This window comes from Triticum urartu, chromosome 7, assembly GCF_003073215.2.
Source record: "Triticum urartu cultivar G1812 chromosome 7, Tu2.1, whole genome shotgun sequence".
Taxonomy (NCBI): domain Eukaryota; kingdom Viridiplantae; phylum Streptophyta; class Magnoliopsida; order Poales; family Poaceae; genus Triticum; species Triticum urartu.
The window spans coordinates 698,833,532-698,850,204 of record NC_053028.1 but is presented as its reverse complement, the minus strand read 5'-3'; the positions used below and the strand labels follow the sequence as shown (position 1 = coordinate 698,850,204).

Genomic DNA, 16,673 nt, shown 5'->3' with positions numbered 1-16,673 from the left:
ATTGATAAATTGGCTGTATACATCGCCCTGATGTAGAGGCCAGAGGTCATCTTTCTTTTCACAAAAAAGCCTATGTCATGATACTTTTGCTCGGCTGTTTTGATTTTGTTTAATTAAAAAGTGAGGTCCTTTAGAGTGTTAAATTATTAATTACTCCCTCCTTCTCAAAATAAGTGACTCAACTTTATACCAGCTTTACAAAGTTGAGTCACTTATTTTAAAACGGAAAAAATACATCACTGCAAGGAGGAGCCGGTGTTGCATGAACACCGGCGAAATCATGGCATCCAAAAACTTTCAAGCCCGTACCTCCCTCTGTCCTTACCGTCGCTCCCACGAGCGACTGGAGGGAAAACCCAGTTGTTGCTGGGGCCTCCCCTTCTCTGTCCTCCTTCCTCACCGCAGCCAGACGACGCGACTAGGCGAAGCACGGCTGGCGCCGGCGATGGCAGGGATCTATTGTTCTCGTGTGGTGGACTCAGGCGTGGGCCGAGCTGTTGGGCCAGAGTGCGGCGCCGGCGGCGCGCAAGAGTAAGGCAACGACGGTGGTGTGGCAGGTGCGCAGTGGGCAACGTGGGGCGGAGCATGCTCGGGGATCAGCAGCGGCGGCCAAATCTAACCCGTGGGTGGCGCGGGCTACGGTCGGCCGGCTACATCGTGGCTGTGGAGACTGCTCCATGCGGCGGTGGCGGCGGCATGTCTCTCTATCCGGTGTGGCCTTCTGACGACGCGGCGATGTTCGTAGTATGTGATACCTCCCCCTTTGTATAGAAGCCATCAATGCATCTGACGGAAGCAAGGGTGTCCACTGCATAGTGTGTCGCATTGGAATCATGGCCTGAAGTGTCGTATGCATAGTAGTTTTGTATTCATATTCAAAAGAAGTTTCCAATACGATTATTTTTGCGTCATATGGCTTATATTTTTGCGTCATATTCAAAACTGGAAAAAGAATTTGACTACAGATATTTCTGGCCCAGCCCATCGATCAATTGGCAATTCTCTTCTCCAACCGAGTTATTATGTATGTTGGTTTTAGAGGGGTACCCGCAAAAAAAAAACAAGGTTTTAGAGGGGTGCCCCTATGTCTCGCTGCAAGCAAGACAGTGGGCAGCCTCACGTAAGGGGAGCTTCACATGGGCCGGCCAAGCTGCGCGGGAAGCTCCAGCCTCCTTTTTAGATTTTCAGTTTTCTGTTTTTGCTTTATTTTGTTAACTATTTTACATTTTAAAATATTCTAAATATATATATTACAAAAAACAAAGTTAATATTTGAAAAATATTGACCAAGCATTTTAAAAATGTTTGTGCATAGAGAAAGTATTTATCACGTATACAAAAAATGTATAAAAACTTGATCATCTATTCAAAAAATGTTAATCAAGCATTTGAAACAATGTTGAATAAGTATTCAAAAAATATTAATCGAGCATTTGAAAAATATTAAATGTTAGAACTTTTTTTTGACCATGTATTAAAAATGATCAATTTTTTTTATCATGTATATAAAAAATTTAATCAACCATTTGAAAAAATGTTGAACAAGTAATTTAAAATGTTAATGAAGCATTTAAAAAATGTTAAATGTGCATACAAAGAATGTTGACCATGTATTAAGGAAGATGATGAATTTTTATGATCATATAAAAATGTTAATGAATTATTTGAAAAAATGTTGAACAAGTATTTGAGAAATGCTAATCAAGCATTTGGAAATGCTAAATATAGATAGAAAAAATGTTGACCATGTATTGAAAAATGTTAAATTTGTATTGTAAGAATGTTAAATACGTATTAGAAAAATGTTGTTGACATATAGAAAAAATGTAGAATGAAACCAAAAGAAATAGAGAACACAAAAAAACCAAAAAAGAAAGAAAATAAACCAAAGAAAAAATGCAAAAAAGAATGGAAAAAGGAAAAACAAAAGAAAACAAAAAAAGAAACGAAACCAAAGAAAAACAACAAAAAAAGAAAGAAAGGAAAAAGCCAATGAAAAGAGAGAAAAACGGAGGGAAAACAAAAAAATACTGGAAAAAGGAGAAGAAACAGTGGAAAACCCGGCTTGTTTCGACTTAAGAACTACTGCCCTACTTGTCCATCACAAACGTGAGCCAAGACCAGTGGTTAGTCGCACTTCCAGTCAACGAGGAGAGCTGGGTTCGAATCCCCTTTCCTTAGACCCCTTCAACGAGACATTCTATCGTCTCGCTCAATGCGTGACATAGTCGCCGCGGTTTTAGAGGCTGTTGTACGAGCAACTTGCTGAACTTTGAAGCTTTGCTCTAGATTGCTTCTCTCTGTGCGAAAACTCTGCACCATTTGCGATCAATGAAAACAGATCGGAATGTGTACTTACCCTCTTTTTTGCGGAAGTCTGAACTGCACGAACTGTCTCGTGCTGATGCGCAGAACTGCCAAGATGACAAGTCGACGACTGCCATGTTGTATCATGTGAGTTGTGTCCATCTTCATGCATGTTTTCCTTTTAATTTGAAAGTTGCCCCCCCCCCTCCACCCCCACCCCTCCCCTCATTCCTTGTCAGGCTCTGCCACTCCTAAGCATTAACTGCGTATAATTGATTGAAACAAGTTTTTCAACAAGTAGTCGAGCCGTGTGAGTCTGCACTTTGTAGACCTCGATCATAGACTATTTAATTAGTCTTGACACCGTCACTGGATCGAGACCTTAAATGTTTCGTCGTGGACCAACTTGTTGCCTCGTTAGGACAGATGTGCATAGTACACCTGTCGGTGAGCGCTATTTCATAGTAATTTTTCTTTCGAAAAGGAGGATTATACAAAGGGTATGCGTCAAGTGATGCACACAACCTCTATATATCACAGTAGTAATATCTTATGACAAACACAAGGTCAGGGGTGCGTGCAGCGCCCGGCAATCAGCTGGCTGGTCTACACTCTACAGATTAAAATTAAGCAAGAGGATGCGTCGTGCAGATCTCTATGTTTTACGTGGCATCTGCAGGGTTGACATCGATTGTTCAACTTATGTTTGAGTTGGCTGTGACGCCCTTCAATCTGCTAGCTAGCTTGCTATTCAAAGCCGTGGTAGCGAGCTGGTAGAGGACATGTTTGGTTTCAGCCGGTTATCTCTTGGTACCCTGTTTCGTTGTTTTTGGTTGGTTTGCCCCTGAGTGGGTAATACTCTTTTGCTCCTGCTGGAGCGATGAACAGTTGATAGAATAGATGTTGGTGTCATCGGATATTTGTCCTACAGTGGGAGTTTCGATGACGAGCACCTGCAGTGGCTTTCCCGACGATGCGCTGAACACGCTTCCCCTTTAACCTTCTCTTTATTTCTGGTGTAGACAGTTGTATTTCCCTTATTCAGTTAATGGAAAGGGGTTATGCCCGGTTTAAAAAGAATATTCAAACCCGGGACAGCTAAGGAATTGCTCGGGGTCTAATGGTACTTGGACCACAAATGTTTTTTGAGTATCCTGTCCTGCTCCTTTGGACAAATTGGTAGCAAGCTGTCGACGATAAAAAAATTGATTTTTTTTTTGCTGTCAGGTTTCAGCTAGCTGTGAAGTACAAAGCTAGATGGAAAATTTTAAAAATGAATTTTCCCATGTCTACGGTCATCTGCTAGAGAGCAATCGGTCATCTTCGAGGGAGCAATCCCTGGTACAGAGATACAGATTTTCCTCTAGAATGAAGAACCCAGAGAAGCCAATTTCGAAGATGAAAGCAACATAAGGAAACTACAAGGACGGACGAGACTATCGCAACTCTCCTCACAGCCAATGGTGCAACTGCAGACCTTTTAAGTAATATAGCACCCCTTGTCGAAAAAAAGGTGCAACTGCGGGGCCGGTGGGCCAAGAAGATCTAGGACGAACCCCATATCGCCGGCGACGATAGGCGAGATGGCTGTTGTTGCCGGAGGCGGCCGAGGCGCAATTTTGGGTGGGCCAGCTTGGAGCAATGATCGTGAGGTGATGGCTCCTCTACTCCTGCCGTCCCGGAAAGTGCACCGATGACGTCCTGTCAATGTTTTAAATAGCGGGCTATGGAAAATAGTGACGGGCCTCCAAATCAGCTATAGAGGAGCTATAGCCGGCTATTTAAAACTATGCGTCCGGTTCTCCGTTCCGTTGGCCGCCCTCAATGCTCCAATGGAGATAGATCAGGTCAGGACGGAATGCATACGTACTCGTAGGAAGCTAACCAGCAGTGCTCTTCTAGTCACTCTGATTACACGCACACCGCACACCAGGGAATGAGCGTGCCATCAGTTACTGGATCTCTGATGATTACACGATTAAAAGAGATTGTTCGCTCCAGTGTTATGGTTGTGTGCATCTTGTGATGCAGCGGCTGCGGTAATCCCCTTCTTGAAAAAAAAAATGTTGATAGGTGTTGGATCACATGCTGTGAGGCCAACTTCAATGCGTATCCCCAATTGGTCCGCCAGCGTTCTTATGTAGCAAACGGACAAATTTTCAGACCCAACGAGCAACCTTATTTTATATTTTCGTCCATTTTGTGTCCGTTAGACCCTATTTGCGGCCAAAGCGGACAGAACCGGACGCTTCCTGCGCCTTCTCCGTCCATGCCAGTCTGGAGTGACCCCACCTGTCACCCACCCACCCCCACCACTCTCTCTCTCTCTTCCTTTTTCTCTCTCTCCCACCAACCCCATGCACAGCTGTATGCGACGGCGAGCAGGTGAGGCCGGCCGGCCGGGGCGCGGCGCCAGGAGCAAGCGGGCGCAGGCGTGACCGCGGACGCGACGGCAGAAGCTCGCGGGAGCGGGAGTAGGACCTCGCGCCGAAGCTCTCGGGCGCCGCCTGCGACGGCAGGTGAGCGCGCAGGCGGGTGCGAGCGCACGCGCGGGCGGGCGAGGCGCGGCAGGACGCGGCGGGTTCGGACGAGCTCTGTGCGCAGGCGAGCTTCGGACGAGCTGCGTGCGCAGGTGAGCGTCGGACGACCAGCGGCTCCACGCGCGGGACAACGGCCACTAGGAGCTTCGGTTGTGTTCTTTGTACCTGCGCCCTTGAAGTGTTTGAAGAAATGACAGACTCGGACAAAACCGGACAGCGTTTGGGATGATTTCGCTGCGTTGGGCGCACGCACGGTGGACTATTGCTACTACAAACGGACGTTCGTTTGGGGCCGTGCGTTGGAGTTGGTCTGATTGCTAGTGCTGTATCAGTAGCTTTGTTTCCGTTGTGAAACCGGTACTTTGGTGATGAGGGCAGCTGTAGGCCTGTACCTCTTTTATCTGTGCTTTGCTTTTTGTGTAGGTGATTGTTTGAGCTTTGTAAAACTGTTGTCGGTTTCTTTACTGGAAATCCATGAGGAGAGGCTGGTTGTTTCTAAAATCTTGGTGCTTGCCCATGGCTTTCTTGAATGCAGTCTCCGCAGTTTTCAGGTCACGTTCTGCCTTGCTTGCCAACGGTTTTCACGGATCCAAATCCTGCATGATCAAAAGCCATGTTGCTCGGCTGCCCCGATTATTCGTGAAACCTCCATGAAGTTTCCCAGGCAGGTGTTCAATGCGAAAAGTGAACCACCATACAGTTCTCCTCAGTGGGGATAGAAACCTAGTTTGAGGCTCTGAAGATTGGGCATCGTTCCTTCTTTGAGCTTAAGTCGCAGCACACCACACCGAAACTCAAAAACCCAAGAGCACCAAACTTTGCAGGTGTGTAGACGATTTGTCTTGTGATCGGTCCCTGGACGTGCAACCACGAGAGAACAGTGAGGAACAGTGATCTTCGCAGGCTATTGATATCATCACTTTGTGGTTCTCTGAATACAAATTTCCGAATGCAGAGATTGGTCTAAGCCGTCCAGTCCACTTGTGGATACCACAAGTAGGTGACAGCAACCCGGATTGTCCTCACTGAATGTGGGGATGAACAATATTCTCTCAAATAGCATTTTATGTTTAGAATCACATTCGCTGGAATAGTTGCTACTCTTGCATCAATTTCAAAGTGTTTCCAGTTGTTTTGGACCTTGCATCAGATCTGGAGGACGTGTGGTGTCGTTGTGTGTGATCTGCAAAGATCTCAGTAGAACCTCAAAACACCAGTGCTTGGTTCATTGGCGCCCACACGGAGGATGAGAGATCGAAGAACTTTAAAACTCCAAAATGGAACAGTAGTAACCATTATTCGAGTAATGGCGAGTGATCGAACTTGCGAAAGTCCAATAGCTTCTGCTCTAGCTGCATATGTTGCACTGTCGAATTGAAAGGGACTGACGACTGACCTTGTTAGAAAACCATACTGTCCATTTAGAATGATCTATTACAGTGATAAAATTATCATCTCTGGACTTTGATATAATAATGAGATCATCCACTGTGTGATGCACTGCAAAGTACAGTAATATACCTCATAAAGATAGTCCAAAGAAAGAAATGAAACTAATAATTAACACATGATAACTTGGACTGTCGAGCAGCAGTGAGCAACTCTCAAGCAACAAGACCACCTAGCCAGATCATTTTCTGCTCTCAAGCTCTAACTACTCCCTGCAGCTTCGTCGTGGGTAGAAAGAGTTAATCTTGGCGAGAGAGTTGCCTAGTTGTGCTCCAAGCAGTCAACCAGCCAAATCTTCAGATCTCAGAATACCTGAGAATATCAGGTGCTATGGGAGGGAGCATTCTCCCGTGCTCCAGGAGCTTCTGAAACGTTGGATCTGAGGTCCAACGGTCATCTCAGGTGCTCCGATAAATTTTCAAAAAGCCTGTCAGAAGTCCCTTAATTACACGCATGTCCAGGGGCTCCTTGGATGACCGTGGATCTCAGCCGAGCTTGCTGTGTAGCACCTGAGACTCCCTCCTCAGAATACATCATGCTGGTGTCAGCATTTTTTAGCTTTTTCTTTCTTTCTTGCATGCATGCTCTTGACGTTTGTATCCAACAGGATTTCCAATCTGCTGCTGATACAGAATCCTCACTCTTGCCCTCGCCGCCACCATGTTCTTCATCGCCAATTTCCATCACTGATAGGGCGTCATTATGTGCAACCGCGACCCTAACAGATAAAGGAGCATGCACTTTAGTACTTGTCCAGAATCATAGGGAACAAAAACATGGATATACCTAAGCAAGCAGTATGTAAAGATGATCCTTAGGCAGTAGAAATAATAATAAGAACAAAAAATACTAGTTACCTTCGCGACCCTGCCAAACATGCGAGACCTTCGACCCTTTCACGGCCATGAATGTTCAGTATCCTCTTGAGCCTGGGGAATATGAAGCACTCACTAGTTTACCATAAATGTTAACAAATCACATGGGAAACATATTTCGTATGTGAGAGCTTGCCAACCGGCATCTACAGTATCATTTTGGAATACACAATCTATGCTAGTATTAGTTGCATGAGATGTAGGGAATGTGCTTGTTTCGTAAGGGCATACTTTGGTGATTACCTGAAATTAATGGAGCACCACAAATAAACATGGCCGTCTTCTGTACCTGTTACTAGAATTGGAAGATTGGGATGGGAAACGACAGAAAGAACTGCGGACCTATGAGGTAGTGTACCAGTGCACGCATTCTTCTGCATGTCCCATATCTTTATTATAGAAAACAAGGCATGCATTATTAGAAATCTTATGTGTGTGTTGTGTTAATATATTTTTCAACAAAATGGCAGACCTTGGCAGTCTTGTCCAAAGAGCCAGTAACCAAACACTTCCGACCATCCCGTGTGAAGAAATCCAGGCACCTCACATTACGCGAATGCCCAGAAAGAGTAAACTTGCATTCGGGAGAATCAAGACTCCAAACCTGAACACTAGACATCTTAGAAAACAGAACGTACTTCATCGTAGAGACAGACAGAGGGAGAAAGACCTGTATTGCGTGATCCTCCGAACCATCAGTGAAACTAGCAAAACTGTTGGTGTCTTCTGGGTTAAATGCGACTCCACAAACATAGCCCCAGTGTTCTTCAGATGTTTGTATGCACTTCAAGCTCCAGTGCTGGTCCCAGTCCCAAAGCTTTATTTGTGCACGAGATCCTGACAGCACATAGGGCTTTGTTGGATGAACGGCTAGTGAACAAACACCAAGACTGTGAGCTTCAAAACTCATGATGTTTTCCATTTTATTCTCATATTTGTACACATGGACGAAACCATCACTTGACCCAGCCACAAACCATCTCTTTCGTGCAATGAATTTAACACAAACTGCAGTGAGAACAATCATCTAATTAGCATATCAGTGTACCGTGGGAGAAACTTGTGTTAACGAATAAGTCTGAAGGATACCTATTTGCGACCTTGAGGCTTCAACCGAACCTACCGATTTCTGTCAATAAAATACAAATTATCATTTGTTAGTCCAAGGTAAACAAAAGAATGTACATTTGCCAATACAAATCGGGCTTTTTGTGAGGACCCTATACATTTATCCATGGTAATTGAATTACCACGAGAAAAGAGATATTATTCTGTCGAACAGCACCAAACTTAATCATATTTTGCTATTTGCTAATCAACAGTGTGTTCATATGTACTAACTGTTACTGCCACATGCATCTTTTCGATGGAGATGCCAGGAGGCAATATAGTTCTTTTGTTATCATAGAAAAATGTCTGCTCACATAATACAGTAACATACCTGTAGGCCATAGTTATGCATGTGAACATACCCAAATGAACCTGTTAAAATTCTGTATGACAAGAAGATCAGAACACATCCAATGAACTAACTTGAAAATTGAGGTTTAAATAGTCAAATGCCCATATTATGCTATGCACTCACAATGGATCTGTCTGATTTGCATCCATGGAATGGATCGAATCTGTATTCTCCACCGATATGATCTGACAAAATGAAGTTCTTGTCAACACTAGAGAAACGACCTCCAAGATGGATCTAATGAAGAGAGAGAAAAATCCGAAACCTGATATACCTTTATTAAAGGGGGCATTGCCTAATGCAGCGTCAATGGATGAAAGAAAAAGAGAAACAAAAGGAAACATCAGCACAGTTCAATTCGTCAATGTAGGAGCATCATCCCAATGGCACAACACAATTGGCCCCATAAACGGATTTAGCTGGGATCTCTTTGTGGATCATCTTGAATCCTCTCTATTATAGTGCAATTAATGACTTCTTTCACTTAGCATAGCACAATTGAGATGGTATGAGTCACTTTTGGATTGATTCGTACAACAAACTTAGGGCATGTCCTTTTTTGTTGTAAAAGATTTATTCACAAAAAGTCATCAGTATTTCATTTCCAAACTTCCCAGACCAAAAAAAAATTCATGGGCTCACGGCTTGGTAGTTAATGCCCAGCCTCACGGCGGGCATAAAACCCGATACCCGTAGCCCGAACCCGAAAAACCCAAACCCGTATAGCCCGAACCTGAAAAACCCGAGCACTATATCGGGTAATAGTTTTGGAAACCAGGATTTTATTTGGGTAATTCGAGTAAAAGGTCATGGTACCCGAATTACCCAAATATCCCGAAATATATTGGCAGCCAAATAAAATTCCCTCACGCATGGAGAAGGTCCAGCCGAAAATCGCTTCGCTACTCGCTAGCCTCCTCGTAAACATTGGTCTAGTGCCGTGTCCCCTACCCCAACCCCACACACGAGTCGCACCCGATTTCCTCATTCCCTTCTCAAACGCGCGCCGCAGGGCTAGCTGATGACCACCACCTCGCATGGCCACCACTCGGCCCAGCGAGCCGCAAGCCACCCGCCGGCGCTTCCTTCGCACTGCCGCAGCTGCCCTCCTCCGCCTCCTGTTCTGCCTGGCTAGCCTCCCGGCTGCGGCACAGCCACAACGCTATGCGCACCAACTCCAGGCCACCGCCCTCTGCAAGTTCTGGCCTGCGAGCTCGACCGCCTCTGCAGGCGCTCACCTCGCCCGTTGGCCACCTCACGATGCCCCTGAACTATGGTTTCTCTTTTCTATGTCTGGTATTTCGTGTAATTGAGGATTACCGAACCCGAACCTGATTTTCCAGGTACCCGAATTGTCGGGTATAAAAAATTATGGACAATTTTTGGGTGTTGTTTTTTAAAACCCGACGTTTTTATAACCCGAATTACCCATCCCGAATTAAATTCTGGTAACCCCAAACTCCCAGCCTGTTATATCTGTGTTATATCCATAGCCAATCCTTCACCTATCCATGTTATATTTGTTCCATACTGCTGAAACATTCTGTTTGAGTAGGTAAACCAAAATGTAAGAGACCATATTCTGTAGCATTCGAAATCCGGATAAGTTTTGATTTGGTAGTCTAGCGACTAATGGCATAGATGAGGCATCAAGTCATTGACTCACAACAGAAGAAAGTACAACCATTCTAGTGCATTACATCATATGGTATGCACAATTTCGGTAAAACAAGGTCGAACATCCCTAGTAACCAATACTGCACTTATCCCCACTGAGCAGAAAATAATTGTTTGCTTGAAAAAACTGACCTCGAATGGCATCTCTGCTTGTAGGGCACAAACAGCTTTCAATGAAACCTTATGCACCGTAGTCCCCGTCTCTTCGGCTTCCTTAAAATGTTCTTCGCAAATGTATTTGGCATCAGTACATAATGAATCATAACCAATTATACTGCTCTGCAGGATTAAATCTATAGTTCTTTCTTTTGGTAGGTTTTTGTGTTTATTCATTGTCACAACGAGAGTGTAAGTGGACCTCGGGGCAACAATTCCATACAATGGCAGACATAAGAAGCATGACTGGTCATTGCCCTTCTTCATGAGCACAAGTAACAAATTTTCATCTGTGTTGTTTGTTATTTCAAGTGAGCATGGGATCAACTTGTCGGGTTCGAAGCGAAAGTGGAGCTCAAGCGGGCAAACGTCAGGAAGGGCACTGGAGCCTGTGATTACCTGCAAGAAAAGAGAACATGTAGTAGCCCATTATGACATTTTACTTGCTTAATTTGCTGCCGTATTGGTACTGTTACTTGCAACATTATTCAGAACACACAAGTTTCATTTGTACTGGCCCGTAATCAAGTAGATATAGCTTTGCAGGATGGCATGCTTAGTTAGTGATCTCACCTCAGTCTCAGTGGTTGTGTCATGTGCTGATTGTGACACACTGGAATCCTTTGCTCCCCCTAGATCATTTTGATTGCCTATGCTCGATTCTCGCAAAAACACCGAAGCAGCGGGCGGCGGTGATGCTTGAGCCTGTTGTGCCTGCTCGTGGCTGGGCAGGGGATGTACCTTAATCCGCCGCCGGAGACCCGGGGCAGCCACCCCTGCTCGCCCCCATGGAAGGTCCGACAAATCCTCATCAGAATTCGCCTCAGCCACCAATTTACCATCTGTCTTATTGATGACATTGTCTTCAGTCACAGTATGGCATGCTGTTTTCGCCTCATCCACCAATTTACCATCTGTCTTGTTCATGACATTCTCTTCAGTCACACTATGGGGAGCGAGATCCTTGCTCGCAGTATATAATGGAAACTCTTCACGGGCTTCCACCTATATACAAAGACACAAATTAATGTAGAGACTTTCAACACCATAATTAAGAATAACATAATTAAGATTATTCTTGTTGATTTCATATTTCATGAATCTTGATCTTTTCATTAAGGAGAAGTGCATAAGACAGTTTGATCTATATGCACTACAACTGCTATAGTATATAAAGTTTTTTGTATTTAAAATGTTAAATTTGATCGAACTTGTGTGGTTAACATCAGATGAAGTTCCTACTCATGCATGTTTAATTCTTGAGGTAATTTCTCTTCCTCAAAAGTAACTTAATTTTCCTTAAACTATAAGTTGATTTGTTTTCTTATGATTACAAGAACAATGGAAATGTGTGCACATACACCCTACGATAAGATACCGCGGAAGATCATGTGGTGGCCTTGGAGAAACACAAAGTCCCACCAAAGTACATTACCCTCATCAAGGACATGTACGATAATGTTGTGACAAGTGTTCAAACAAGTGCATGATTGCGACACTGATGACTTTCCAATTGAAATAGGACTGCACCAAAGGTTAACTTTGAGCTCTTGCCATTTTGCGTTGGTAATGGATGAGGTCACAAAGGATATACAAGGAGATGTCCCATGGTGTATGCTCTTGGTGAATGATGTAATACTAATCGATGATAGTTGAATAGAGGTTAACAGCAAGTTAGAGTTGAAAGATTTTGGAATCAAAAGGTTTTAAGTAGAACTAAAACTGAGTACATGAGGTGCGATTTCAATACAACTTGGCATGAGGAGGAGGTTAGCCTTGGATGGGCAGGTGGTACCTCAGAAGGACACCTTTTGATATGTGGGGTCAATGCTGCAAAAGGACGGTGATATCGATGCATATGTGAGCCATCAAATCACAGACAGATGTATGAAGTGGCGGCAAGCTTCTAGCAACTTATGTGACAAGAGAGTTCCACAAAAGTTAAAAGAGTCAGGTTCGATAGGACTGCGATTCGACCTACAATATTGCATGGCAGAAAAAATGTTGGCCGAATAAAAGGAGACATGTCCAACAGTTAGGTGTAGCATGGATGTGCATGCTGAGATGGATGTGGCCATGCACAAGAATAGATCAGGTCCAGGATGATGATATACGTGATAGAGTTGGTGTAGCACCAAGTGATGAGAAGGTTCTCCAACATCGTTTGAGATGGTTTGGAATATACAATGCATGCCTCCACATGCATCAGTGCATATCGAAAGGATAAAGCATGCTGATAATGTCAAGAGAGGCCGGGGTAGACCAACTTGACATGCCAAGAGTCTGTAAAGAGAGACCCGAAGGACTGGAATATCACTAAAGAACTAGCAATGGGCAGGGGTGTGTGGAAGTTAGCTATCCATGTGATAGAACCATGCCTAGGTTTCGAGATGTTATGGGTTTTAGCTCTAGCCTACCCACTTGTTTGGTACTGAAAGACTTTGGTGTTGTTGTGCTCATAGGTCTACCAAGAGCAACGTCCGAGCGCGCACACACAAACACACACATGAGTAGACCAGGATATATCCATGAACACCACAAGTTGCTAGATACGTAAATAACTAAGGAGGTCTGAGGGTGACTAGAATCAAGTAGAATTAGTATTTAAATTAATTAGGGAGCTCACCGCAGATGTTGTGTCACTAGCTAGTTGTGGCTCACTAGCGGCTTTCATTTCCTCTTGATAATTCGGACTTTCGGTCCTCAACTCTACTAAAGGTGTTGGTGAAAACCCCTCAGATGCAGTCTTGTCTACCACTTTGCCATCTATCTCGCTGTTGCACATATCTTCTGTGACACTCAGGATTGTGAGATCTTTGCTTGCACTAGTGTTTAGTACCAGCAACTTTTCCGTGTACTGCATATCTGATGGCAAGTTTTCGTGGGCTTCAATCTACGCACACATACGTACATAACTGATGAGACTTGTCAACAAACAAAATGAAGACTCACAGAGTAAAGTTTCTTCTTGTTAATTTGATACTTGAAAATAAAAAATAAATAGAAGTGTAAGTCAGTCTGATCTACATACAATAGGGATAGTATAATGTAAATTATATTGCGGCATTAATATAATTTAGAAGAATCAATCCAATCAGAATCTTAACTAAATACTATCTGTCACTCAACTATAAATAAAGATCATTTGGGCTGACCACTTATCGAATAAACATATCTTTGGAAGTTAGTATTTTTAGTCAGCTCACCTCACTGGTTTTGTCACTTGCTTGTTCTGGCTTACTGGACTCGTTTACTACCTCTTGGTGATTCTGAGTGCGTATGTTTGACTCCCACAAGGGCGTTGTTGGTGACAAACCTTCCTGTGATTGCTTCACCCCACACATTTGACCATCTGTCTCATTGCTGAATACATCTTCAATGATACTGTGCTCCTTGCTAACAGTAGTGTCTAGAATCAGTGACTTGTCCTTGCACTGCATTTCTATAGGTAACCCTCCGCAGGCTTCCATCTATGCATAGAAACAGCTGGTGAGACTTTTCGACAAATAAAATTGATCTCATGTGTACGTTTTTGTAAATTTGATATTCATAAATCTTGGACACATTTTATAAAAACGAAGAGAAGGAAGATAAAGGAACAAAGGCAATTTGATGTGAAAATACGAGGGCTGTTGTAGTGCAAATTATTCTTGTAGTGGCTTTCATAATAATTAATTTACGACATCATATAGAATGCTGACCATACCTGGTCTGCTGCATTAAGCACTTGGACTATATCCTTTGCTGTAGGTCTTTTCTCCATAGCAGGGTCCACACATGTTAGGGCTATGCCGATGCATAGTTCTACTTGTTGGCTATATTTTTTCATTGATATATACTTCGATGTGGATACAAATTTGCTCCTCCAACTTCTAAGTACCTATATGTGCTTGCACAATGAGCTAAATGATAATATTGATGCAAAGGTTAGAATAGTTTATCTTACTTTCTCTTTGAAATGCTGACAAGATGTAGCAGCATTTTTGGAACTATCGAGGTCAAAATAAGGATACTCCCTTTGACCTGTAATTATCTCTATGATGATAATACCCAAGCTGAAAATATCTGCCTTCTTAGTGATTACGCCATGAATTAAGTATTCTGGTGCCATATATCCACTGAAATTTTGAAGTGCAAGCAGTGGAAATGTAAACAAGTAGCTGAGGAAAAGAAAAAAAGAATAAGGTGCAAGAGGTATAGCTTACCGCGTTCCTGCATGATTATCAGTGACAATGTGTGATTGCTGTTCGCCAAAGATCCTGGACAGACCAAAGTCCGCAATTTTTGGTGTCATATTAGAGTCCATCAATATATTTTCAGGCTTAAGGTCCAGATGGATGATACGGCATTCATCATGAAGGAAACACAAGCCATTGCAAATCCCCTTGATTATCTCATATCTCATATTCCACTTGAGGTCCAAAGATCTTTCTGTATGGACCGATAAACAAACATAACGAAATTGTAAACCCACTCAGAATTTATAATTTGGGAGTCTTTCCCTGCTATAAAAAGAGATGCCTATATCGTTTCCCACTTTCCCATGAAAAAGGATGCCTTGTTTCTTCAAGCCATTTTCTTCTCTCCACGTGGGTGTACCAAAATAGTGCTCACTTTGTGTGTGAATAACTGAGAGTGGGTGATCGGTCGCCCTTAGGCTAATACATAACATAATTATTTTGTTTGAAAGCATGCATGGTTGGAGAACATAGTTTTGAGGTGTTTTCTGAGGAAGTAAACTTACTAAGGAGAGAGAAATAACAATGTATAATGTATTCGGTTAACATACCATAAATATGTTTGTCGAGGCCTTTGTTGGATACATACTCGAAGCAGAGTAACCTTTTTGGAACTTCAGCAAAGATATGCTTCTTACTCCCACTTGGTTTCTCTATCGCTTCCCAATGCGATTCTGCACAGTAACCTACAAATTGTACTATGTTTCGGTGCTTGATACCCATAAGATAACTGACCTCATTCTGGAAATTCTCCTCTTTTAGATGTAATTCAAAAAGCTTCTTCACCGCAATAATTTTACCACTCCGAAGAACTCCCTGCATTGTAAGTTAAACCTCTCTTCAAAAGATGTCCACCTGACATTGTTTAGTTTCTGTTGCTAACAATTGACAGTGGAGTCAGTAATTGGCTATACCTTGTAAACAACTCCATACCCACCTCTACCAAGTTCCGATTCAGTCGAAAAATCACATGTGATGGCTCTCAAAAATTCTAGACGAAGACACATCGGTGTTGCATCTGAATCTTGTAGTTTCTTCTCCAGTTCATCACGTAAACTACACATCGGTGTTGCATTTGAATATTGTAGCTTCTCCGGTTCATCATGTGAGTTAGACATTTCTGATCATACAAACAACCATTTTAGAATGGAATAAACAACAACAACATACCCTTTTAGACTGATACTATGATGTGAGTTATGTACGTGTCAGCAACTCAAACCACCTCGTCTTCATGTTAACTTTGATATTTGCTAAAAGAAGTGTAGTCATCTACAGCAGGGACCTTGTTAATTCTGAGAAAACACCTTGATCCAGCGGATCAATGTGACCATGTATTAACCCGTAGTCCTGATCCGTACGAAAAGAAGCTCGCTACTTTTTTTTTGAGGAAAAGCTAAGCTTTATTAATTACGAGTGCTTGGGAAAATCACCCAAAACACAACCAGCCACTTGTGGCGGTACATGAGACTCCCAATACGAAGTTTCAGAATATACAAAGCGATATCCTCTAGCTACTTGTGTGTATATTTGTTTTGATCAATACCAAATATAAAAACCGTACTTCATATACTTCTCGGATCTGAACGCATCAAGTTCGAACTCAATCAGAACGAGGCATACAAAGTGTAGCAGTAATGAGCTGGAGTACTAACCGGGATGATTCATAGTGATGCACCTGCTAGCTTCTCAGAAAACATGTACTGTCCACGTAGAAGATCGAAGCGCAGGAAGACCATCAGACTGTCGATCCACCTTTAAAGGCTTCGAAATTCAGATCTAGACCAAACGGAGTAGACTTGACTTGGACACTTGGCCTGGGGTCCGGACAGTAATGCCGGTAGGCGAGAGAGACAGGTCCAGCCACAGTATCCATGGTAGATGAGAGTCCCAAATGGTCCATAGTCAAGCATCAAAACATGGGAGATTTTGATAAATCCTCTCCAACTGCATCATAACAACCTACCCC

General features: G+C 43.1%; 1 protein-coding gene across 1 annotated transcript; it reads right to left on the bottom strand.

Annotated features, from left to right (window-relative positions):
• Positions 1-6,281: 6,281 nt before the first annotated feature.
• LOC125525276 lies at positions 6,282-16,673 on the bottom strand. Its single transcript, XM_048690276.1, has 19 exons — positions 16,360-16,673; positions 15,619-15,824; positions 15,256-15,520; positions 14,672-14,897; positions 14,413-14,584; positions 14,173-14,346; positions 13,673-13,936; positions 13,093-13,359; positions 11,040-11,471; positions 10,443-10,865; positions 8,908-8,928; positions 8,757-8,818; positions 8,613-8,664; positions 8,261-8,300; positions 7,842-8,179; positions 7,644-7,775; positions 7,415-7,560; positions 7,154-7,225; positions 6,282-7,014 (listed from the first exon to the last, which is right to left on the bottom strand). The coding sequence occupies exons 1-19, from the start codon at positions 16,370-16,372 to the stop codon at positions 6,738-6,740; spliced, it is 3,582 nt and encodes a 1,193-aa protein (XP_048546233.1). The 5' UTR covers positions 16,373-16,673; the 3' UTR covers positions 6,282-6,737.